General features: G+C 37.7%; 2 protein-coding genes across 3 annotated transcripts; one reads left to right on the forward strand and one right to left on the reverse strand.

Moving 5' to 3' along the window:
* The first annotated feature begins 6,139 nt into the window (after positions 1-6,139).
* On the forward strand, positions 6,140-13,794 carry wdr45 (WD repeat domain 45). Of its 2 annotated transcripts, none has more exons than XM_074690509.1 (11): positions 6,140-6,267; positions 6,381-6,559; positions 6,647-6,721; positions 7,788-7,892; positions 7,996-8,101; positions 8,184-8,278; positions 8,362-8,441; positions 8,527-8,735; positions 10,580-10,681; positions 10,772-10,917; positions 13,347-13,794. In XM_074690509.1, the coding sequence occupies exons 2-11, from the start codon at positions 6,511-6,513 to the stop codon at positions 13,454-13,456; spliced, it is 1,077 nt and encodes a 358-aa protein (XP_074546610.1). In that variant the 5' UTR covers positions 6,140-6,267; positions 6,381-6,510; the 3' UTR covers positions 13,457-13,794. The 2 variants fall into 2 exon arrangements, with proteins under 2 accessions (XP_074546610.1, XP_074546612.1); XM_074690511.1 differs by having other exon boundaries at positions 6,215-6,267; positions 6,450-6,559; positions 13,347-13,793.
* Positions 13,795-21,754: 7,960 nt separating this feature from the next.
* Positions 21,755-23,803, reverse strand: lage3 (L antigen family member 3). Its single transcript, XM_074690689.1, has 3 exons — positions 23,709-23,803; positions 22,726-22,854; positions 21,755-22,633 (listed from the first exon to the last, which is right to left on the reverse strand). Exons 1-3 carry the CDS (start codon positions 23,759-23,761, stop codon positions 22,519-22,521), a joined length of 297 nt encoding a protein of 98 aa, XP_074546790.1. The 5' UTR covers positions 23,762-23,803; the 3' UTR covers positions 21,755-22,518.
* Between the last annotated feature and the right edge of the window lie 266 nt (positions 23,804-24,069).

A 24,069-nucleotide genomic window follows, 5' to 3' on the forward strand; every position in this document is an offset into this window, starting at 1 on the left:
TTTACATATGGATAGCACACAATTTCATCCACAAGATCCTGTTTTTTTTAACCCTAATTAAGCAAAACTGAATGTAAAAAAAAAGTGTAAAAGGAAGGGACAAGGAAGACTCTTATGGACAAGCAGAAATAAAAACATCTGAAACAACAAATAAAACTAATGAGAGCAGAACTTAGCACTGCTAAATAAATCAGGAAACACACCTTGACTTAACCTTGACTGCCCCCTAAAAACCTCCGACCTGTTGACTCCTGAATGAGTTTGTTGTAGTTAAGTTAAGTCTGACCTGACGTCAACATGGGGTGGTCCTTTGTGAGAATAAAACCAGTACATTACAGCTGGTGTACAAACTCCAAGGTTAAAGAAAGGACACCATCATCATCGTCCCTTACATCTTGTATCAGTATCAGTAATGTCTCTGGACAGCCTGCCTGCTCCCTGCATACCTAACCCCCACAAACATCCTCCCTCTCCTTCTTTAAAGCTTCGGGTTTGGAGACTCATCACAGAAATGGACAGCTTTCATCATCAGCCAAAAACACTGTCTGTCCAGACGATTAGCCCAGTCTCCAAAGACTGGATTTAACTAATTGATTCGGACGCCAGCCGTTCATGCTCATATCAGAGACAGCGTGCTGTATGGCGTGTGCCACCACTGGCAATCAGGGAGAGCAATGAAGAGGGTTATTATCAGAGTTTTGGTTTCTGTTATCAGATGACAGATTTATCTTCTTTTGAAAGGGGTCTGTGTCATCAAGGAACAAGAGAATATACGTTTTTAAAAATAATGATATTGAGAAACTTTATTCATATAGAACTTTTTAAAACAGGTCACAAAGGGCTATATATATAAAGTATTATATAAGTATCAACTTATGGAAAATTAAAGGAATTTTGGGATTGAAGTCCTAAATTTATGAAGGTTAAGTCAAAATTGTTGTCCAAGGTTAACCTTTGTGTTATTTACCATAAAAGCAGATTATAACCCTAAATCTATGTCTCTATATCAATAAACTTTTTACTCTAATCTGGCAAATTCACTCATTTTTTTCCTCATATGAATTTATGGCCTAAGTCTCCAATTTTTGTCAGAATAAATTTAATAATAATAATAATTTAATAAAATAGACTATCAGATCCTTATTTACAAAAATTTCTGATTTAGATTTATTTGTAAAATCTCAATGTTTTTTTTTCCCCGACCCTGATCCCCATCAACACATAAAATGTTAAAAGAACAATTGAGAAGTGTTTGAGGGATAAAATGACTGGAAATTATGAAAAGAAAGATCTGGGACAGTCACTGTAGAGCAAAGAAAAAAAAATAATAATAATAATAATAATTTCAAGGGGCACCAGATAAAGGTAGAGTGTATGAAAGTGGTTTCTTTATGGTTAAGTATATTCTAGATAACTGGGCAAAAAACTGCAGACCCTCAAGTGTTCACTAGAGGCTCGCTCAAAAAGCACCAGAAACCAAATCAACACCCATTCGGAGAAACATAAATAGTCAGTTCTCAATCAGTACTTACTGTAGGTGGCAAATTTTAAAACTTTTTTTCTTTTTTTTTCTTCTTTTTTTACAAAGTTAGATAAGTGTCAATTAGGGGCATGGAGCATCTGCCTCCTTAATTCAAACTAAGGCTACTGTCATGTGTTGGCTTCAGAAACGAATCACTTCCATCAGATTACGTCCATATTTCAAACAGGCTGGACCTCTGGTAGTGGTGTTATATTTGGTGTTATATCACATGCAATTTGAATCAAAGCTGTTTAAAGGAGCATTGCGTCAATCTGAGTCACATTTAGCAGAAGCTTTGTGATGCACACTTTATAAAATATGACAGCCCTGCAGCATTTAAATGATACTGCTGTTTTTATCTCAGCTCTTGACCTTAAGTATAACCCTCATCTTGGTGAGCGCTGCTCACTCTCTGGCTGTTTAAACTCTCCCGTCTCTGCTCAGCAAGTTTGAGTTTTGCTTATGAGTAGGTTTTTCTTGTCCAGACTGAATGTTTACTGACGGTAGCTCCGTGCCAAGGCATTGTCTGCACGCTGCACATATTTAAACAAGCTGCGTATGCTGCACTTTAAGCAATTAAAACCCCAAACATTAATTAACTTTGCCAACATACATTAGGAGTGAGCCACGGGCTAATGAAAACAAATCAGCTGTAAACTCTGACTGATGACAGCAGCCTTTCGTGTTTTCTCCAACCGTTAAAAAACCCATACATCAACACAGCTTCACATCATGAAGCATACACACACAGACAGGATGTGAGTGTCAAATACAAGTCAAGGTGAGGAGCAAAGATCTGATCAGAGGTCAGCTAACGGTCTTTGAATCCGCTGAGTGTGTTATAATAAAGGTGTATTCAAAGTGTGGGGGCTGGTTTCTGTTTCTTACTGACATTACAGAGAGCAGATTAATCATTTACTGTATCCGCTGATTAACATATGCTCTGTCAATTAAAAATACAGCAACAACATTTAACAGCGCCAATAATAATGCCTGGAGAGACTCATTAAGATAACCTAAATACATGTGGTGCCATTTTTCACATCCTGACAACAGCACTGTCTTCACCGACGAGCAGCTCCAGCACAGGCGGAAATCTGGGTCTTGATTTTCTTTTTTTTAAAAATTCAAAGGTTGTTTTCTTTTCAGGGATCCAAAGGGAGGTTGATCTTCAGGTTAGAGCCATTAAAACTGAAAGCAGCCTTTCTAAGGGGGCGTTAAAGCAACCTCTAATGGGAAAAACTGTAAAATAACAGAAAGTTCAAGTTCACGAGCAAAAGGCTGTTAGATAAATGTGACTGTGCTTTGTAGACAAGGAAGAAATTATTGTTTCTCAGTTTTCAGCCAAGCAGAAAACTTAGGTGTTGAAATAAGAAGCCAAAAAATTCTAGTTCTGAATGCTGTAGTACCCCAGGTATCATCTTGGGCTGTCCCAAAAAGCCATTAGGTCCAGTAAAAATCTATGATATAACACCCTTTACCGTTTTCGAACAGTTATGGCTCGAGCAAAATACATTTTTATGCTACACACAGAGCTAAACCATAAAAAAATACAATTTTAACCTAAACAAACTAGTAAATTACTTTTAGTTACATGTCAAGTAAGTGTGTGGATAGTAGAGCTGTGGACAAAGGGGTACAACCTATTTCAGTGCTGATCTGTCGCATGCAGATGTCTTTTTTTTAATGGTACTCTCATCTTGTTTAATTTATTGAGCAATTGCTGCAGCAAATTGTCGAAAATGTTGGAACCTAAAAATCATTACGCTTTGACATTTTGTCATAACTCACTTGATTTGACTGGGACACCAAAACTACTCCATAAGATCAAAGAGAAAGTCCTATTAGGTAGCTTCAAGCCTCCAGACCAAAAAGCGGAGGTATAACGATGTGCTGAACACTAAATAACCGTGTTACTGATGGTTAATTCTTACCAAGAGCTTGCACATCTTCTCTTTCATTCACCTGGAACCTAGCCTTGGGTGAACAGTTGTTCTTAGCGTGCCAGTGTCTATTTAAGAAGATGGAACAGCTCCTTCTATCTCAGAGCGGGTATTTACCAATGGAGGGGTGATAATTACTTTGATATTTCCTTTAGAGCTGCTGTGTTTAAACTCTGTCCAGAGTGTTGACTGTTAGATGTATATTGAATTTATTTTGATAGAAACCACACCCTCCTCTGAGCATGCTCTGAGGAAGCTATGTTTGTGATAGTACTCGGTTAAGGACGAAATATTTGAAAGGTTCAAAATGAAGCCGGCAGGGTTTTTTCCATTCCTTACACATGTTGAAGTGTGGCCTCGCTCCTGTTGCAGCTTACACCTTTAATAAATACTCCAGATGGCGTGGCCTGAAAAAATTATGTGTCAAAGACAGATGTAACAGACAGGCTGAGGTCTTAAACTCTAATAATGCAGAGCAACAAGTTGTGTAAGAGGACATCTCCCAACAGGTTAGTCACATGACTGGGTACAAATACTACACTCAAGAGAGACTGAGTCTCTCGGTAGGAAAGACAGGAAGAGGTTCACCTGAGACTAAGAGACGTGACTCTGTAGTTAAAGTCACCACATGGGCTCAAAGCTGCTGCATGTGATGATTATGTTATTTCCTGGAGAAACTCTGAAACCTATGTAAATTCCGACTGGCTAGGGTGTCCTATGATTGAAAATTCATTGGTCCAAGTTCACCCAGATTATTTTGATTAAATTAAGAACGTTTTGTTTTAGTGGTTTTATTTGTACTCTATGTTAAATATAGTTTTTATGATCTCAGCTCAGGTCAAAGTGTTTATAAAAAGCTCTGTTGAGTGCCTCCATGCTGATAATAAACCAGAGGATAGACCACTCATGCCCTCTCACACACGAAACATCCTGATGTTTATCACAGACTCATATAACCTGATGGCATTTTATGGGAGGTGAGAGAGTCCGGACAGATGTTTTGAGTGGGACGGGAACATCAGTGTCCTTAGAGCCATATAAAACAAAAAGCATTATGTTTACTTTAATCTCTTTGGGCAGCAGAGGATCTGAACACAGCAGCTTTTTTTCTGCTATATGATTAGAGCTGTGAACACATACAGACCAACACTGGAGCCTGAAGGACTATTTTTATGACATGATAATGAATTCTGATCTCACAGAGCTGTGGCGTCCTTTATATTGTTCAGGTGTAAACAGACCTAATTAACAAAATGTGCCTCATTGTGCCGCTCTCCTTTTTCTGCCTCTGACTCAGCTCTGAAACATTTCAACAAAGAACTTTTCTTCAGCTCTGTCTGCCTCCATCACCTCTCCTTGGAACAGTTCACAGGTCAGATTCTGATTTTTGCCCATTTTTCAGTTTTGTTTGAGAGTCGATGGTGCAGAAATAAAAGTGGAGACTGAAACTAAACTCTGCAGACAAAATTGTGCTGAAAGCACCTGTAGTTTCACATAACACTCAGCATAGATATACTTCTATTTTTACCCTGCCATTATCTGATGGTTTTGTTTATGTCTCAGACTGCTCCTTTTTTTGAAAGCCAAGCTAATATAGCTTTGTCTTTAGTAAGTGTTTAATTGTGAGAATAGATATACAGCATGGAGTCCCACAGGGCTCCACTTTGGGTCGTAATCTATTTTTGATATAAATCTGCTCCATGACCTTCAGGAACCTCATTTCATCCCACACAAAAATTGTGGATGAAAGTGAGTGTATTATTTCAGGCAAAGGAGAAATGCAGCAATAACTTAATATGCACACCATCTTTTAGCTCTGTTGTTGGTACAAATGCTTTTAATGTGCCTGCCCTTAATTGCAGGCTTAGCTGAACATGTTATACTGCAGAATGGTGAAAAATAATCCTCCCACTGAAACGAAATCTCTGTTCGAAATGTGCTTGAGAAAATGTCACAATTTTTATGCTGCCAAAAAACATTAGGTAAAGGAACTACTGATGAAATGAGCATTTTGGCTAAACTGAGTATTTACATAGACTTTTGTTTAAATGTCAATCAAATTACACTGTTCTTTTATCAAATGAATAATTATATGAAATGGAATTCAATAAATAAATGAATAAAAAATTATATGCCAAAATGTTTCTCATATAATTTTTTTATTCCTTCAGTTGCTGTGATTGCCTCATTTGTAGGTTTTGATTTTTAAATTGGTTTGACAAATCTGGGCTTTCAGTTCTTTCTTTCTTTCTTTCTTTCTTTCTTTCTATCTATCTATCTATCTATCTATCTATCTATCTATCTATCTATCTATCTATCTATCTATCTATCTATCTATCTATCTAATCCCGAATCCTGCTAGTGAAAGCAATAACATTTAGTATTCATAGTTAAAATTATACACGTTATTATAAGAAATACCAATTAATAACTAACCAACGATTTACTTTTGGGAATGTGTTAAAACGCTTAAAACGCAACACAGTTTCATCAAATAATACCAACCCGTTTTATCTATTCATTTTCATTCCGTCTGATTGTATACATTTTTATTTTCATATAATTTTCACGCTTCTGCGCTCCACCTATTTTTTCTGTTTTTTTTTTTTTTTTAATTTTATTTCTAGGAACAAAAAGGAAAAAGAAACCCGGAACAAACCCGGAAGCACGTGTCAGTTACGTCACACCTCGAAAACAAAAACAAATCTTCGTGTTGTAACATCTTTGTCGTTGTTCCTCGCTTCTTGTCGTGTTTTTAACGTTTACAAGACCTCGTCTCCGTCTTATTTCTACGTGTTCATGGTAAGACTTTATATTTTTTAATGTCAGAGCTGAAAGAGAAACATTTAGAGTGTAAACTGCGTTTGTTTCCCATTAATGTGTGCTAACTCTCTCCAGCTAACATTTCACAACAGACAGCTGATATCACCGTTCAGACAGAAATAAACCCCGTCGTAAATAGAGGGTTTCTTCCCCTCGCATAGGTTGTCTGTTGAGTCCAGCTGGTTTACCGGGGAGTTTGACGGTAACGGGAGTTCAGCAGCCATGGCTCAGCAGAGAGGAGTAAACAGCCTGCAGTTCAACCAGGACCAGAGTGAGCTGAGAGCTAACATCCTTAGCTAACACTGAGAACAGCGTCATACTTATATTTTAAAACGTTGATCTCTGCGTTTAACCACAGGCTGTTTCTGCTGTGCTATGGAGACCGGGGTCAGGATCTATAATGTGGAGCCTCTGATGGAGAAAGGACACCTGGGTGAGTGGACTTACCTGCCCTGCTACCAGGGTGTTTGTTGGACTTTGCTTCTGAGGTGAAGTGTAGACAAGTTTTCTGTTTTCTTCTTCTTCTTCTTCTTCTTCTTCTTTGTTAATTTCCGGCAGTGTAGACGCGGCAAGTTTTCTGTTTTTCTGTTTTTGTCAAGGCTATTACTAAAATAGTATCAGTAATAAACATAACCCCCCACGTAGTAACTATTTTTACTTGACTTTGGTAATTTGGTACTTTAGTTTAAGCTAAAAAAAAAAAAGGTCCACACTATAGAAAGACAGTCACAGGTATCGTGTTTGTCTTATTGTCTTATCTATGCCAATTATCCTTTTTGTTTTGCTGTTTTTGTCTGCTCTTGCCAACGTTCTTATTTTCTCCCAATCTTTGTCAGGTCTTCTGGTATGTTCTACTAGTTTTTGTTATACAAGCGTAAACACCTGACGTTATGTCTATGTATGTTAGTCTTTGAATATTTAACTAGTAATATAATAATAATAATAATAAATCACATTCATTAAAAGTTACGAGTGGACCTAAAGAATTAAACATTACAAATAAATAGTATCACAACATTTTCACACCTTGTTCTGTCAGATGTTGGGAGGCAACGATTAAAGATGCTTGTTTAGTTCATTTGCTCATCATAAAAAACAACAACAGAGTGATATTGTCTTAGACACAGTGTAGTAGAGGTTAGAAGCCCAAAACAAGCTTTTAAAGATGCCCCCTCTTTTGGCATACCAAATGTTATCACAACCAGAGGTACCAATGACTGAAAAGAGGAAGACAGAAGAAAACAAAGCTGTAGTTTCATAGCTGTATGTTAAAAACACATGAATACAATAAAATCAGAGAAAATTTTCAAGACTTAAATTATTACACTTTGTTGATATGATTATTTTCTGACAAAAACTGATTTAGGGTGCTTTACAGAGACTGAAACCAAGAAAAAATGCAAAAGTAAATATATATATATAAAACATTCCACAAAATCAAAACAGATCAAGCAGAAGATGTGAAATACTCAAGTATTGGCCTCTGCCTGTGTTTCCAGATCATGAGCAGGTGGGCAGTGTGGCCCTGTGCTCCATGCTGCATCGCTCCAACCTGCTGGCCATTGTTGGAGGAGGAGTAAACCCAAAATTCTCTGAAATTTCTGGTGAGTTAGACTGGACAGAGAGCAGCACCAGAGGATGGTGCATGGAGTTTGCTCATACGCTTTTTGCTTGTTTTTATGGTTGAACTCTAATGTTATTCTTCAGTGCTGATCTGGGACGACGCTCGAGAATCCAGAGACCCCAAAGACAAACTGGTGCTTGAGTTCACATTCACTAAATCTGTTCTGGCTGTCCGCATGAGGCACGACAAGTGAGTAACTCTTCCCTTCAGCGAACTTAAATCCAAGTATTACTCAAACAGAATGATTATTATTCATGGCTTTCACCTTTAGGATCATCATCGTCTTGAAGAACAGGATTTATGTGTACAGCTTCCCAGACAACCCGGTTAAACTGTTTGAGTTTGACACCAGAGATAACCCCAAAGGTAGACAATCTTTGTTATTTTTCAGACTTTTATTCCTTCAGATCAACATTTATGTCTGATAAAAGTCTGTTTCTCTCCTGCAGGACTGTGTGATTTGTGTCCCAGTCTGGAGAAACAGCTGCTGGTGTTTCCTGGCCATAAATGTGGCAGCCTGCAGCTTGTTGTAAGTGATAAATAAACGCAGACAGAGCTCATGTTTCAGTTGCTCAAACTGAAGGTTTGTAATAACAACATCTTGTTTTCTTCAGGACCTGTCGAACACGAAGCCCGGTACATCATCCGCTCCGTTCACCATCAACGCTCACCAGAGTGAGATTGCCTGCGTGGCTCTGAATCAGCCCGGCAGCGTGGCAGCTTCAGCGTCTCGTAAAGGAACTCTGATCCGTCTGTTTGACACAACGACCAGAGACAAGCTGGTGGAGCTGCGCAGAGGAACCGACCCGGCCACCCTCTATTGGTATGCACCGGAGCAGTGACTCATACTCCAGTTTGTCTGTGCTCCAGGCATTTGTAAACTTTACACAAAGAAGACATGGTATTAAAAAAGCAGAAACATAAAGAAAAAATAAGTAAATGTAGAAGCACTCCAAGCATTATATGTCCAATCAAAATTGTCTCTTAAAGCTGGAGTCTGATGTTTGGAGAACACAGTATGAGTAGATTTAGATTGTGAAATGATACAAATGAGTAAGCAGTGTAAAGATGGCAACTTTATGTCATTTGAATTTTTAGTTTCCAAAGAAGAGGAAAGAGAAAGGCACCTGGTGTTACCATATGGAACATAAACAGCAAACATTGGCAATTTATAGTACTCTAGTTTGAAGCTTGAATGTTAGCATTGCAAATTATTTCAAAAAGTTTATTTAAAAAAAAAACAATCAAAACAAAAATTTAAAAATAGATACCAACACTTACTTGGTTAGTTGTACTTTATTTAACAGTTTTATAAATAAAAATGATTAAAAACTGTTTTTTTTTTTTAAATGTGACTAAAAATGAGCAGAGGGAAGAAAACTCTTGCAGTATCTGCCACTTCTCTCACAAGATATAAATTAACTAGTCCCATAATAAAAAAGGGAAAAATAGCTGACTGCCAACAACACCCAAAATAACCTTTTTCATTCACACTTTGCCACAAGACAAACAACAGCATATATCACTGTATGATGTAAAGCCTTGTTTTTAACCTCTTTCAACTGATGAAAGCAAAACATTTCAGAAACAAGATGGCTTAAACACAACGCAGCCCAATAATATCTTCATAACACCTCAGCATAGGGATGTGAGACATATTTCTATGATCTGTATTTATTTTTTAAAGTTTGACCACAGCTCATCTGGAATGAGCAGGGGGGAATGTTTTTTTTTTTACCAATACTGCAGCCAGTCACCAGGGGGAGCAGTTATAGTGGCGACCTCACTTCAAGCTGAACAAGATGACGTCCATTTTTTTTTTTTGACAGTGTTTGTTTCAGACTCATTCCATAATAACATTTGATACATTTCTGAATGTTCACAGAACGCACACAGACAGCAGGCCATTTGATTGACAGGTGGCTGTGTCAGGTGTCTATTGGTTGCTTAAGCTCCGCCTCTTTGCAGCCATGACCCTTACACACAGCCCTTAAAGGAAGAAAGCGGTTACAGCTCTTTTAATCGACTCCCCCTCTGTGAAAAATACCTGTGTGCTTCAAAGAATCACCCTCAGGTGCTCTGTATCAAAGCGTACTCTCTCAGCTCAAACTCAGGACATCTCTGGGATATTTTTTAAACTTTGAGAACTCCCTCAGAACCCAGAAAGACATAACACAACTGTTCACAGATTGAGTTTAATTCCTCTTAGATTTTCACAGAGAAATGTTTGGAAGGTTGTTATCACGAAGCAGCTGTAGGAGATGAAACGTGTTTATCACCGAGTTAACAGACTGTTCTTCAGTGTGAGCAGGACTGCACAACAACAACAGACGGACGTGTTCAGCACTGTTTGGTTTGTGGATGACTTTAAATTTCTGCTGGGAGGAAAAGCAAATTTCTCAGCAGGTGCTGAAAACAGAATGAAAAACAACAAACCGTCCAGATCGAATGGAGAAAGATCGATCTAAACACAGTGGTCTGCTGATGCAGGCTACTTACTCAAATGCTATGGAAACATTTTGAGATGATGTGGTTGGGCTCTCAGAGGTCAGCCGGAAAAGAAGAATCTTGTATGATAGAGAGATTAAAGAGGATATTTGACCCTTATCTCTCCTTGCACACAGGATTTGTGTTTGCTCTCTCAGTCCTCTTTGTTTTTCTCTCCAGCATCAACTTCAGCCATGACTCCTCCTTCCTTTGCGCCTCCAGTGATAAAGGAACTGTTCACATCTTCGCCCTCAAAGACACCAAGCTGAACCGCCGCTCTGCGTAAGAACACCTTGACTTCTTATCACTTTTCTTTCACAGTCAAACCACCTTTGAATCTTCATAAGGACTCTTTCACCCTGTCTGTCTCAGCTTGGCGCGCGTCGGGAAGGTGGGCCCTGTAATTGGTCAGTACGTGGACAGTCAGTGGTCACTGGCGAGCTTCACGGTGCCGGCAGAGTGTGCCTGTATCTGTGCTTTTGGAAAGAACACGTCGAAGAACGTCAACTCTGTCATCGGTAAGAAAACACACCAATACAAGCACATCTCTGATGTTTGTTGTCTTCTAGTGTTTGCATAAGTCAAATCTGTCACCTACAGACTGAATTAGTCATTTATTCCGACGGCTAGCCCTTCATCAGAAGTTTTAGACGTTTAATAAAAGCTTTATCGAGATAATTAATCTTTATGCTGATGATGTTATGCCCTTCTGAAGCTCATTAAGGAGATCAGTGTTTTGTTTGAGGCATCAATTTTACTTTTACATTCTCTGGGTTGTTTTGCTATCGAAGCCTGGCACACATCCATGAATCCATTATCTATAATTATTATCATTATTTAAAACTTAGTTAACGAATCCTTTGACTTCAGTTTCCTATAACATTATTTTGGCGTTGACTAACTTTACTGTGCTTTTTCAGCTTAAGTGGCAATTACAAAAAAACAGCTTTGAAGACTAAACACAACTTCATTCTTGTAAGACAACAGCTTTAATCTTCCTAAATTATGATATTAATCTAAACAATTTGAATCCCATAACATTAAGAATTTATTTTGTTAACATTATAACATTTAACTCCTGACATTACAGTACTTTTGTGTTATAATAACTTTCATCTTTGTTGCTTTTCAACTTTAATCTCACCATTTTAAGTCTTAAATCCCTTAACAAAATGATTTTAATCTCAAAACAATGCATTTCGTCTTAAAACATTGTGGCTTTATCTCATAACATTACAGCTTTAATCCCATGAAATGAGGAGTATTGTCTTGTAAAATCTCATCTTTATTCACATAACCTTGTTATCAAAGGCGTAAATACTGTAACATCATGACAATAATTTTGTAAAATTGCACCATTAATCTCGTAGCAGTGACTTTGATCCCTCAGAACTATATTTTAAATCTTGTAACACTAGAGTTTAATCCTTGAATCTGAAAACATTACAACTATAATTTCATTAAAATTATGATTTAAGTCCCTTGACACATCATTAATACAGTGACACAAGGATTTTAATTTTGTTAATTTATCAATATTGATATAGCAATATATTGCAATACTTTGATCTGTGATAAAATATCAATATTTTAGCTCTTAAAATTGATATTTTTGTTCAAATAAGAATTGGAAGTACAACACACCTCCCCACCTTCACAGAGGTAGATGGCGCCAAAGAGCTACTTCACTGTATGTTGCCTATAAATTGTATAATAAATGTAATTTCAAGTATATTCAAAATGTTTTATTCCTAAACTTGATAATGTGGGTTTGATGCGATTAACATTAATGTTTTCTCACTTTTCTTGGGAAAACTAGTTTTAAATTATTTTAAGTTTTAAAGTGTAATTTTTACAGTGTAGTAAGCTGATAAAATAATAAACATACAATGTTTTTCGCAATATTACATTTTTTATGAGTAACATTGGTTACACCATGTGACATTAATTGGTTTCACCAACTGACCACATTATTCACAATAATTTTTTTGCACAGCAGTTTAATGTCACTGTAGTTAAAGTGAAAAACTTAACATTTTATATTTTCAATTTAAGTGTATGAAACACTGCATTTAACTTTCATTATTTCAAACACAATAAAATAGAAAAGTTATTTTTGATCAAATATTTAGCTATGTAGAATATCCCAATCTATCACAATACTGTGGTATCGTGATATCGTGATATTGTGATATTGTGATATCGTGATATCGTGATATTGTATCGTCTCTCAAGTATCATGATGTGTATTGTGCGAAGGTTATTGAGGATGGGATAATGATTTTGTCACTGAATGATTTCAACCTTGTAACATTACAACTTTTAATATTTTGGACTTTCATCTCATGATATTAAGATTCTGTTCCCTTAAGAGTACAACGTTATTCTGGTTGCATTATGCCTTATTCCCATGCAGATTCAGTGAAATCAATTTTATGAGTTTTTACACACTTGGGGTTTTGCTAGCACTAGATTAAATCTCTTGTTTTATCCAAACATTTATTTATTTTTTACATATTTGAAAAGTGGAGAGTACAAAGTAAGATGGATATGTAGCAAATGGTCGTGGCCTTCAAATGTGTTGCATGGTTTAACCAGTAGGCCAAACTATTGTCCCTAAATTGACTTTTTAAAGCAGCAGTCCTTTAAGACTTAATGTCAGCATCCTCTCGATGAAAATTGTCGCCTTTAAAGCCCAGTTTTTTATTTCCACACCACTTCTCTCATCCTCCAACTCGTCCTTGCAGCCACACTTCAGATGGCAGAGCTCACTCATTACAGAGCCAATCACTTCAGCGCGCAGCAACAGTCAGACGTGTTTGTCTCACAAAGACACGAGCTCCAGACCGTCCTTCACCGTGTTGTATCACACACACTCGACTCAGCGTTGCTAGAAAACAAACAAAGATGTGTTTTAACTCCCTGGTTTGATTTCCTCCTCCTGCAGCCATATGTGTGGACGGGACCTTCCATAAGTACGTCTTCACCCCTGATGGAAACTGCAACCGAGAGGCCTTCGACGTCTATCTGGATATATGTGATGATGATGACTTCTGAGCCAGTTTGCAAACATTACTGGAAGGAAGAGAAGTGAGGAAGAGGAGGAGGAGGAGACTGAGGGAAGATAATGATGATGGAGACAGATGGGAGACGGCCTGAGACAGAAAATCACAGACTAATGCTGCAGAGGCCTGCTTGAGGAAGTCCTCTGTGTTTCAGTTTCTCTCCAGTATGTAGCAGTGTGAGTATCAGTGCTGTTTTATATTAGCCTGTGAGCGTGTCGTAGTGTGAGTCTGACAAAGAAACCCTCTCACATACACTGAAACCTCAGAGGGGTCGTACTGTATCAATGGGAGGATCCCTGTTCAAGTCAAGTTCACATTAAACTTACTTTTGCTAAAAAATCTGTCTCTAGATCTCTGCTGCTCTCCTGTCATCTTTTCTATATGGTCTGAACTTCAGGTACTAAAAAAGAAAGATAAAAGCTCTTATCATAGAACAGGGTGTGCCCAAAAGCACATTTTTAGGATGTTTAATCTGAAGATGAAACTAATATTTACACCATCCATTGATCTGTGTTGTCTAAAAGTTGTATGGAAAGGTTAAAGTTGTAACTAGGAATGGGTACCAGATTAGGTACTTTTATAGGTACCCACCAAATTCTGTCAAAAGTACCGAGTACCGATTCGCATAGAATCAAAAGGTACCATGTTAGGGTACCTAAATGCATCCTTGTGACTGTGAGTGAGTCCATGCTAGACATGAACAAGGCATTGCAAGGTTATATACTGAAGAATGAATATGTTAAATTGAAAAAAATATGTACTTTATTATTAAAAAAAGTTGATATTTTCACCACATAAACACAAAAAAGTACCGAAAATTGGTGCTGTTGAGTAGCGGTACCAATTGCCAGCTACCAGGCATTGATACTGTATCATTTCCAATGTGAAAGGTACCCATCCCTAGTTGTAACATTAGCATACAGCCATAAAGGTACAGTTATATAGAAATTATTTCCTGAGAAAAATCATCTTTAGGCTTGTAACATTAAAACTTTCTTTTTGTAACATCACTACCTAATTCTTTCAATATTACAGTTTATTTTTTATGAAATAATTACTTTATTCTTACATCATTTCAACTCTATGCTTAAAACTTTGCAACCTTATTCTCATTACATTACCACCTCATTCCTTCTCCTCCTTATGTTCTAAATTTAATCTGATAACTTCAAGACTTGAATCTTGTTACTTTGTATCTTTAATCCCATTACATCACAGTTGCGTTCTGTTATGACTCCAATCTTACATCTTGTTTCTTTTAGGACTTAAATCTTGTATTACTACAAATTTAATCCCATAACAACACACTTAATTCTCATAAAATTACAGCTTTGTGCTTATAACATTCCGATTTAATTCTCATAACAAGACAACCTCATTCTTTAACTTTATGACAACTGTTAAATAACAAAATATTAGCTCTTAACATTGTAAATATTCTTTTAACTTTAAAAATCAAGTCTTATATCATGACCACTTTATTCTCTCCTCATAATGACCTCAATTATAATAACATTACAAAGCTATTCTTTTTTTCATCACAACTTTTGTAACCTAATTTCAATCTTATAACATCACAATTGTATTCTCATAACATTGTCTTGATTGTTGTAGCCATCCAATCAGAGACACAGTTCAGCTCACATGAGGAGGCTCAAAGCCCACGTCATGTCAAATATGGCCGCCGCCAACAATCGGCTTCATTAAACTGCATCAGGACAGATGGGCGGCCATAATTCATACAGTCCATTGCTCTACACCTGCAGCACACACACTCGAAGACACACCCATGCACACAATGACAGGGGAGGAGAAAGGCAGACAGATGCACAATTAATACTCAATGAAAGATAAAATCACAAACAACAGGTTAAGGACACATGAAGGTCTCTGTGGGTCACCTTTTCCACCATCCGGGGACTTGATATGAAACCCTTAACCACAAATGCTGAAAACAGATGGTTTACAACAGGTTTATCTCAGTGTTGGTTTTATAATAAGCATGTTGAAGGTTTCATTACACCTGACAGCTGTAAGCTAAAGACATTATTCTCCACCTGAAGGAGTCATAGTCAACAGAGAAGACCACTTAGACCAAGAAGGAGAGTTAGACCACATCAAGTCCAAACTGATCCACCAACAGCTCGATACAAAACAGGTCAAGAGATTTTCTAAATGAATCCTTCGTAGCATCTTTAGCATCACTTCATCTCTATTTACCTGCTCACACCTTGAGAGATGAGTGACCTTGGGTCTTCCTTCAGCAGCTCTCAGAGTTAAAGCCCCTCCTTTTCCTCCTCTTCTTTTTTGAGACCACATGCATCATAAACCCTGAACTACTCTTCCACACTGCTGATCCTGTCTAGGCTGAATTTCCCTGACTTTGCAGAAAAGTAAATGTTAAATATTTGGTTAAAGAGCCGTTTGGAATAATCAGATTGAAGCGTGAATGAAACTGTTATTACGGCACTAAAAGCCTCATTGAGTCTAAAATGTAATTACAGTCTGCTCCAGATTATTGTGAAGGGTGATTATTTAAAGGCTCCATTCATCATGACGATAACTCACAGAAAAGGAGACAAAGATGAGGAGATGATGTTTCTGTTGAAGTATATTTTTGTTTTATTGGGGAATCTTTAGCATTATGACAACTAAAAGTTCCTTTTTTTTGTACCCTGATGGATTCAGATTGTAGAAATAAGTATCAACATTAGAGAAAGTGTTCCTACACAGAGAGAGAGCTGACCTATCTGTTGTTTGATCTGCAGCTGCAGTGTCTAACTCTGCAGGTGTTCCTCCAGGTGATGCTGCTAACCAGAAAAAGTAGAGTTAGAAAACCACGTCTCCTCTCTGACATTTTAAAACGCTCTCCACACATTTATCTGTCGGCGTTGCTTTCAGCCTCTCTGTTAAATCACAACAGCAGCTTTTATTGCGCTCTCACAGACACTCGTCATTAGTGAAAGTGGGATGATGTTTAAAGGTCAGAAATGATGAGTCACTTGTTAGGAAACAAACCTGAAAAATGCACTTTTAATATTTGATGTGGCCTCCACTTAATACAAACAGGAATATCTGATTCACGGCTGAAGTGTCTGCTGATGGCAGGTCGAAACATGATACACTGAATATTTACACACATGCACGAAGCCCTGCAGCTCTCCTGAATCCTCCATATGGTTTTAGTGGGTTTAATGTTAGAGATCTAACGTATAGTGAGCAGGAATCTTGACAGGGTGAGCAGGACCTAGGGGTGTTATTACCGAGTGCACCAGGGACGCTTTCACACCTGAATCATCTGGAGATGTTGTTTGAAGCATAGGGCAGTGTTTCAAACCTTTAAGAAAGGAAGGGAGCTTTTAATTGTTCTTCAAAGAAGTGAAATGATGTCATAATCTCATTTGCATAAATGACAATGAGGGTATTATTGTAAAGGGTGCTGTAGAAAAGAGGAGTAACATCGTTAGAGTGACAAAAAGTGAGTTAAACCATACTAAAACTTTCTTCTGTCCATGCTAGTTTATCTCAGTGTAAGTCCCAATCCCAACGCTTTATCTAGCAAAAGTGAGCCAAATGAGACACTCTAGAGGAGTTATCTATTTCTTTTTCAGTTTAGTTGTCTTGGGTTTGGTTTGGTTGGGTTTGTTTTTTTCAACCTTCTAGGTTCACTTAAGAGTCTACAAAAAGTCCCAGGGCTGAACTTATCTGGCTCTGGCTGCAGCTTCGAGGGACTGCTACGAAGACTGGAACTCCTGTGGGAGCTTTAGGACGAGGGGATGCATCAAAAAAAGTAAAAACGCTTAAATATGAATGGATTGTCTGTATGATTTCTTTAATTTAATCAATTTTGAAGTCAAAATTGTTATATTTGTGTACTTCTTGTTCAAATACAGGGGTGAGAGGCTAGGTGCTGCAACAATGAGTCGAGCCCCACCTGCAACCCCTCATTCACGTTGCTCCAATTGTTGAATGTCATTGATTAAACTTGATTAAACTAGACACTTTTATTTTGGACCCCAGCTCTCCATTGTAAGACTTATGTCTTACTATTTGTGTTTGACGTACTTAGTGAGGCTAATGAATGAATATGTGAATGAATGCTTTACTTTGAACTCATGCGCGAACAATGCAAGAAGTAAAGCAGAAAAAAAACAGCAAGAATAATCAAAACAACAATAACAGTATGCACCTTAACCTGTCCGAAAAGGAGTGGGATGAAGCAAAAGCTTATTTCAAAACCCACCCATTCTCTGCAATTTAGTTAAACATACATATTTACATAATACATAATGAGTATTTACAAAAATAAAAAATAAATAAACAATGCATAAATTATTAGTGAAAACACCTAATTTTAAAAGCCCTTCTTCTTCCCTGTACCTTGTGGATATCATGTGTTTGTACTGCTTTTTGAACTGGGTCATGCTTGGACGCTGCTTGTGCTCCAGTCTGTTCCATAGCCTTACTCCACACACACAGAAACACAAAAACTCTTTAATGTTGTTTGCGCCTTTTGATGTTTAAAGTTGAGCTCTCCCCTCAAGTTGTAACCCTCTTCTCTGTTAAATAACAGTTTTTGATTATTTCCAGGAAGTAGATGGTTCATTGCTTTGTACATGATTAATGCAGTTTGAAAGTGAACCAGGTCAGCAAATTTTAATGTTTTGATTTAATGAATAGTGAATTTATGCTAATCAAATACAATGTCTCTGTTAATGGTTAAAGGTAAGACAGGTAGTACTGTGCCGCACTGAAGGGGGGCGCACTTGAGCCCACAGATTCCAGTTAGGTTCTAAGCAGAGACAGTCGGCATCAATGTCTGCAAAACTACTGAGTTGTAACTCCTTCTTCGTTCAGTAAGTACTGATAGAGAAATTACCTATTCAGGTTGAAATCCTGTTTCGAACCAGGCTGTCATCATGTTGGTTCTGCTGTGAGAATCAGCTTTTTGAATGGCTGTTTATGTGGTTTCTGCTGTTGCTTCATTCAGCCTCTAGTGGACACTTGAGTAACTTGCACGTTCTAAAACTTTGGCTTTAGATTTCTTTCTCACAGCTGGAGGTTATAGCTTTTGTGTACACATGTAGATTTAAAATACAACAATGAATCAAAAGTGAGGATGCATGCTACGTTTTTATTACGAAGTGTTTGAGGCGATATAAACGTCTGAAGCAGAGATTTTTCTGACTGTTTCATTGACTTCCTCAGAGTCAGTTATGATGCTCGCCTGTCACACACCTTATTTAACCCACTGTTTTTTAAAGTGAAGAGAAAGCGCTCGCCCATTTGCTGCGCAGCCGGCTTCTCCTCTCCCACCGTTTGTTTGATATTCAGGCTTTTTGTCGTGCAGAGGGCAATGGCACTGAGCACTCACACACACAAATACGCACACAAACACACACACAAACATACAAACACACGATGTCAGCTCATACAAGCTGCTCTGGGCTTGTTTTAAGTCTCTGTCATTAAAACATCCTTTCTGCTCTTCCAGGCCGTTCATCAGCTCCACACAATAAAGACAAACGGATTCAGAGTCTGTGAATAATGGATCATTGTTCTGAGTCACAATGCTTAAAAAATTACCTCCAGACAGAACATTTGAAAAAGGATGAAAAAGGATGAAAATGTGGAGGGTGACAGGGTTTAACAAAATTTAAATTTAAATGAGCGACTGAATCAACAGAGTGATTACATCTCTGGGAAAAAAAACATGGCTTTAAAGAGCTCCTGGTGTTTTAAAACTACTTTAGTTTGTCACAGAGAGATGTGAAATAATCAAAATCTGACAGCTGTGTTGGGATATTTTAGAAGAAGAAATAAGCAACTAAAGAAACACAGATTCAGGTTTTATAAATGGAGATTTGCTGCTTTAATCCCAGACATCCATCAGAACTGAACTCTATTTGAAAATCTGTCATTATAACATTTGTGTGCCTGTATCTCTAAAGTTACAGAAGCTCAGTTTGAACTTTTAACAGTTCAGAACAGGACTCATGTCCCAGTGAATTCTGCTCATATAAAATCCAGGTGTGACTTGTTGGAAGCAGACACAAAGGTTTCTGTTATTAACTAACTCCAAGATGCTCATCTGGATCTTTTTGGGCCTCTGGATCACCGATAAGTCACCCTACTTACAGTGAAGCATTACGGTGCCTTGGTGATGCTCTCCGGTTTTTTTCTTCTTCTCGAAACTTACAATGAGATGGACTCAATCTAGTTTGAGGAAATCTAAGCAGAAGTTGACCTCAAAGTCCAGCAAGACTTGGTCTCAGAGGAAGTCGTGGGATATCCTGAAAGGCCATCATGGTCACCTGACCTGAACCCCTGAGAAAATCTCTGGTGGGATTTTGGAAAGGCCATTGCAATCTAATGAATATGAGTGAACTGGACAATGTTGTTCATGAGGAATGGGGATCAGGCTTAGCATCACATCTGCAGCACGTCATTAAAGCAAAGGAGTTAAAAATTATTCAAACCCCCTATATTTAATCAGGTTTATCAGTGAAATATTCAAACTTTCGGCTGTTTTTAATAAACCACTCAGAAAAGAAAAGTTTGAATAAAAAGGAATCCCTTAAAATTCTACCAAAAAAAAAAACACTTTCATAGATTTTTACATTGTCAATTTTTTTTAACCCCTTTGTAAGTGTAGTTTCCTTACTCTGCAAAACCATTAAATCTAAGCAAGTGTTTCTGTCTTATCTTGTGTCAAAATGAGCTACATTTACTCAACAAGTCCATAAAAACATGGTCTTACATAGTGAGTAAGGTTTAAAATCTTAATAATTTATCATTTTGATGATGTTAAAGTTGCAAGTTTTGCCCAATCAGGAGCCAAGGTGAGTTGACTGAAACACTACAGCCTTCTATCTCAAGTCTACAAGCCCACCTTTGTACACTTCTTTGCACTGGAAAAAAAAAGCTTTATACAAGTGTTTTATCTTATTTTTAGTGGAAACTGTCTAAAATGAGCAACATTCCCCTGACAAGTCAAGTCTCGTTTCAAGATATTATAGACAGAAATAAGAAGTAAAGAGTAAAATAAGAAATCTGCCAGTGGGGTAAGAAACATGTGCTTGTTAAGTTTCTTATATTAAAACATTACTCTAATTTCAAGAAACTTGAAAGCTTATTTTAAACCCGGTAGGAATTTTTTTTTTAAGTAACTAAGGCGTCATTTTTGTCTTTTAATGTTTTGATAAAAGACATCTTTCCTGACTGTCGGGAATGCAACTCATAAGATCATTTTGACTAAAATAAGACATAGATGTCAGATAAGATTTCAGGTTTTGCAGTGTAAGGACTAAAGATGCTCTTTATGAAAGGGATGAATTATTTTAAATTTAACTTACTTTTTGATGAAGTTGTAGAAAATACTTTTAATAAATATGAGTTCTGTATCACAAACAGCTAAACTGCTTATAAAGTAAAGACTGATGAGGCTTCAAGGAGTGTTTGGTGTTTCCAAAAGCCAGCATCCTCATGACTTCATAACTTGTAATATTCCAGGATAAAAACTTTGAGTAAAGTCTCACACAAACAACATCACAGACAAAGCTGCTTTACTTTTGGGAGGCCATTAAACCCGCTTTAACAGCTGCTGATAGCAAACTCCAGCGCACCGCTGCTCTCAGGATGCAGCTAAACATCTTCTGTGGCTGTTTTAGGATCATATATTCTACCGTCAGAGGATTATTCCTCATGCACTCCTGTACAAACAGAGTCTGGAGCTTTGTTTGGGGCTGGTGCTGATGATCATTTCATCCCTGAATCCTCTGTTTTTTTTTTTATTTGTGGGAGTAGTGAGAGGTAGAGTGTGTTTGTAAAGCTGTTGGATAAATAAGCAGAGGGAGATTTCCCTCGTGGAGTCAAAAGAGAAATGAAGGATAAACACTTCTACTGAGGATGGCATCTAAGTTAGATCTTAGTGAGGTTTGAAAAACTTAAATAAGAAGTCAAACATCTTAATTCCTGCAGGTCTGTTGAGTTTAAAGTATGAGCCACAGACTTTCAGAATGAGACTTCCTCTGACAGGTTAATCAGTTCAGATGAAGCTTTCAGATGAAGAAATTACTTTGATAGCTCTTTTCTTTATGGAACCAAATGATTATAGCCAACAATGAAGCTCTTCAGGTTACTGAGGACAAAATGAACCAAGTGTTTCCAGCAGACTTCTCATCTGAAGTTTAATTATTCCTCCGTCAGTCCTGCAGCTCTCTGAGGAACCTCATTTCCTCTCTGCTGAGCATGTGTCAGTGGAACAAAGGACTCTTAAAGTTTGTGACGAGGTCGGAAAATAAGTTTTATTTTATTCCTAAACATTTTGAAACAAGGAGTGATGGAAAAAAGTTTGATGTGTCTGTTCTCCTCTCTGATAAAGAAAAAGGAAGTTTGGTTTGATCAGGTAAAAAAAACAAACAGGTGGATTAATTTTTATTATGCAGCACCCTCTGCTGGACACACTGAGTGTGTCCATACTTATGTCATGGCCTTATTTGCAGCAAAAATCCCATTTGGAAAAGAAAATTTAGACAAATTTTGATGCAATTATGAAATAAATTGATAAAAATGCAATGGAAGCTACTCCAGCTTAGGTAGGTCTTACAAAGCTGGTTTATTCATTCAATGTTGACTTCCCTCTTTGAACCATGGGCTGTGTTTGTCACAGACTGTATATAAAATAAAAAAATGTCCAGCACAGTAACCCGGACACCACAAGGATATCATCAAAGACACAAAATCCCTCAAACAGAGCCTCTAAATTTAGACGACTATACTATCTTTCCATGAAAACATCAAAAGTCGTCTCTTCTCTGAGGCCCTGTCTGTAACCAGCACCACAAAGGACACTTCAATATGATCCAGTCCAACCTGTCCACTTTACAGTCCTTTAGAAATATCAGAGTCTCAAACATCAGCATGTTTTAAGCTGCCAGCTGCTCAAACCTCCTCTCCTTTTGTCCCTCACATTCCTGGGTTGTGTCTGAAACACTGGAAACCCTGGATGATGAGATGAGATGATCAGATCAGTCCTGTATCATGATTCATGCTTCACTCAGAGACAGGAGGACCAAACATCTCCATAGTCTCCAAAACTAGCGACAGATGATCCAGAAACGAATTCACCGACACCCTGAGGATCCGAGCTTCATCTGCGCTCCACCTCCTGAAACCCACAAAGAAAAAGAAGAAAACAGATGAGCGTGTGTTTACAGACATCAGATAGAGAAGCTAGAGAAGGTTATGATGTTTCCTCACACAGAGAGCGTGCTGCCACACACTGACAGCTTTTTGTTGATGCCGCCCCTCCTCGGCTCTCGGTCTGGAGAGAGAGAGCGCAGAGCAATGGAGGCTTCACGGGATGAAGGGAAGGGGACGTCCAGAGAGCTGTAGGATACGGTCAAAGAAAACAAGAAGAGCTGCAGAGATTTGCACCAGACTCATCATAATCTGTAAAGGTTAATTTTAGTCCGACACTGCAAAAAGGCTCTTCTAACTAGTCCAGTGTTGTTTCTTTTTACCGCAGCCTTTTGCCAGACATGTGGATTGCATACAGTCCATGATGGTCAGGACCGCAACATGTTTCTACAATAATTTTCCTCTAAGTCTTCCTCAGAAGAGTCAAATGATGTTGGGTTGACTTGTCTCTTCACTGTTGTTTCTTCATGGCACAAACAGTTGCTGTTCTTCCTTTGGCTAAGTCAAATGTGTGATTGAAAGGAGTGTTGGGAAATCACTCTGGTCTAATTAGGGTGAAATGGTTTTCTTGCTTTCTTTCGCAGTTTAATTTCTTATTGACTCCATTTATGTGTTTCTTTAGGGACGAACAACAGTCATAAAAAAGCAGATCATTAAAGAAGTCAATATGCTGCTTTAGTAGCTCAGTAATGTCTTCATCTAAAACTAAACAATGTTTTCTCTCATTCATCAGTCTCAGTTTCTTGGACACACACGGTATAGTTTCTGTAACTTAAGGCTAATTTTTACATTCAATGTGGGGATTTAAGAGTCGTTATGATATAGATTTAGTTATAGAAGCATCCCATCACTAGTTACTCCAAGTTACTACTCTGAAATTACAGCAGGCATCCTATCTGTAACCGACTACAGCTCGGGCAGTGCTGTGCAGAATGCGTTAAAAACTACGGTATTTACAACCCAAGGCTTGTAAGGATCAAAAACAAATCTGAGACAGCGATACGATTCAAAAATGAAAATCACGGTCCGTTATCAAAGGATACAACTCCAGTTTCCCAGTTTCATGATTTGTTTCTGCTTCTATCGCCGCCATCATGAGACGAAAATGTTACCGTAGAAGAAGAAGCACTTCCGCTCTGGGCTCTTATTCTTCTTCTGTTAAGTGCCGAGGAGAAACTGTGCTCTGTGGCCTCCTAGCGGCGAAGTAGTTCACTAGTCAAAATGAAAGCTAGAAAAATGAGAAAAATATAAACAACCAGAGGAAATTAAGATTAATTAAAATGTAAAATGCAAAAAAAAGGCGAACATAAAGACATTGACAAAATAAAAAATTACAGGAAAGTATACGGACAGTATCGGTGAAAATTTTCAAAATAACATTCGTCTTATTCATCTTATGTCACA

Source organism: Halichoeres trimaculatus, unplaced genomic scaffold (genome assembly GCF_033239565.1).
Source record: "Halichoeres trimaculatus isolate MK-OKI-2021-1 unplaced genomic scaffold, fHalTri1.1 fHalTri1_scaffold_16, whole genome shotgun sequence".
Lineage (NCBI taxonomy): Eukaryota > Metazoa > Chordata > Actinopteri > Labriformes > Labridae > Halichoeres > Halichoeres trimaculatus.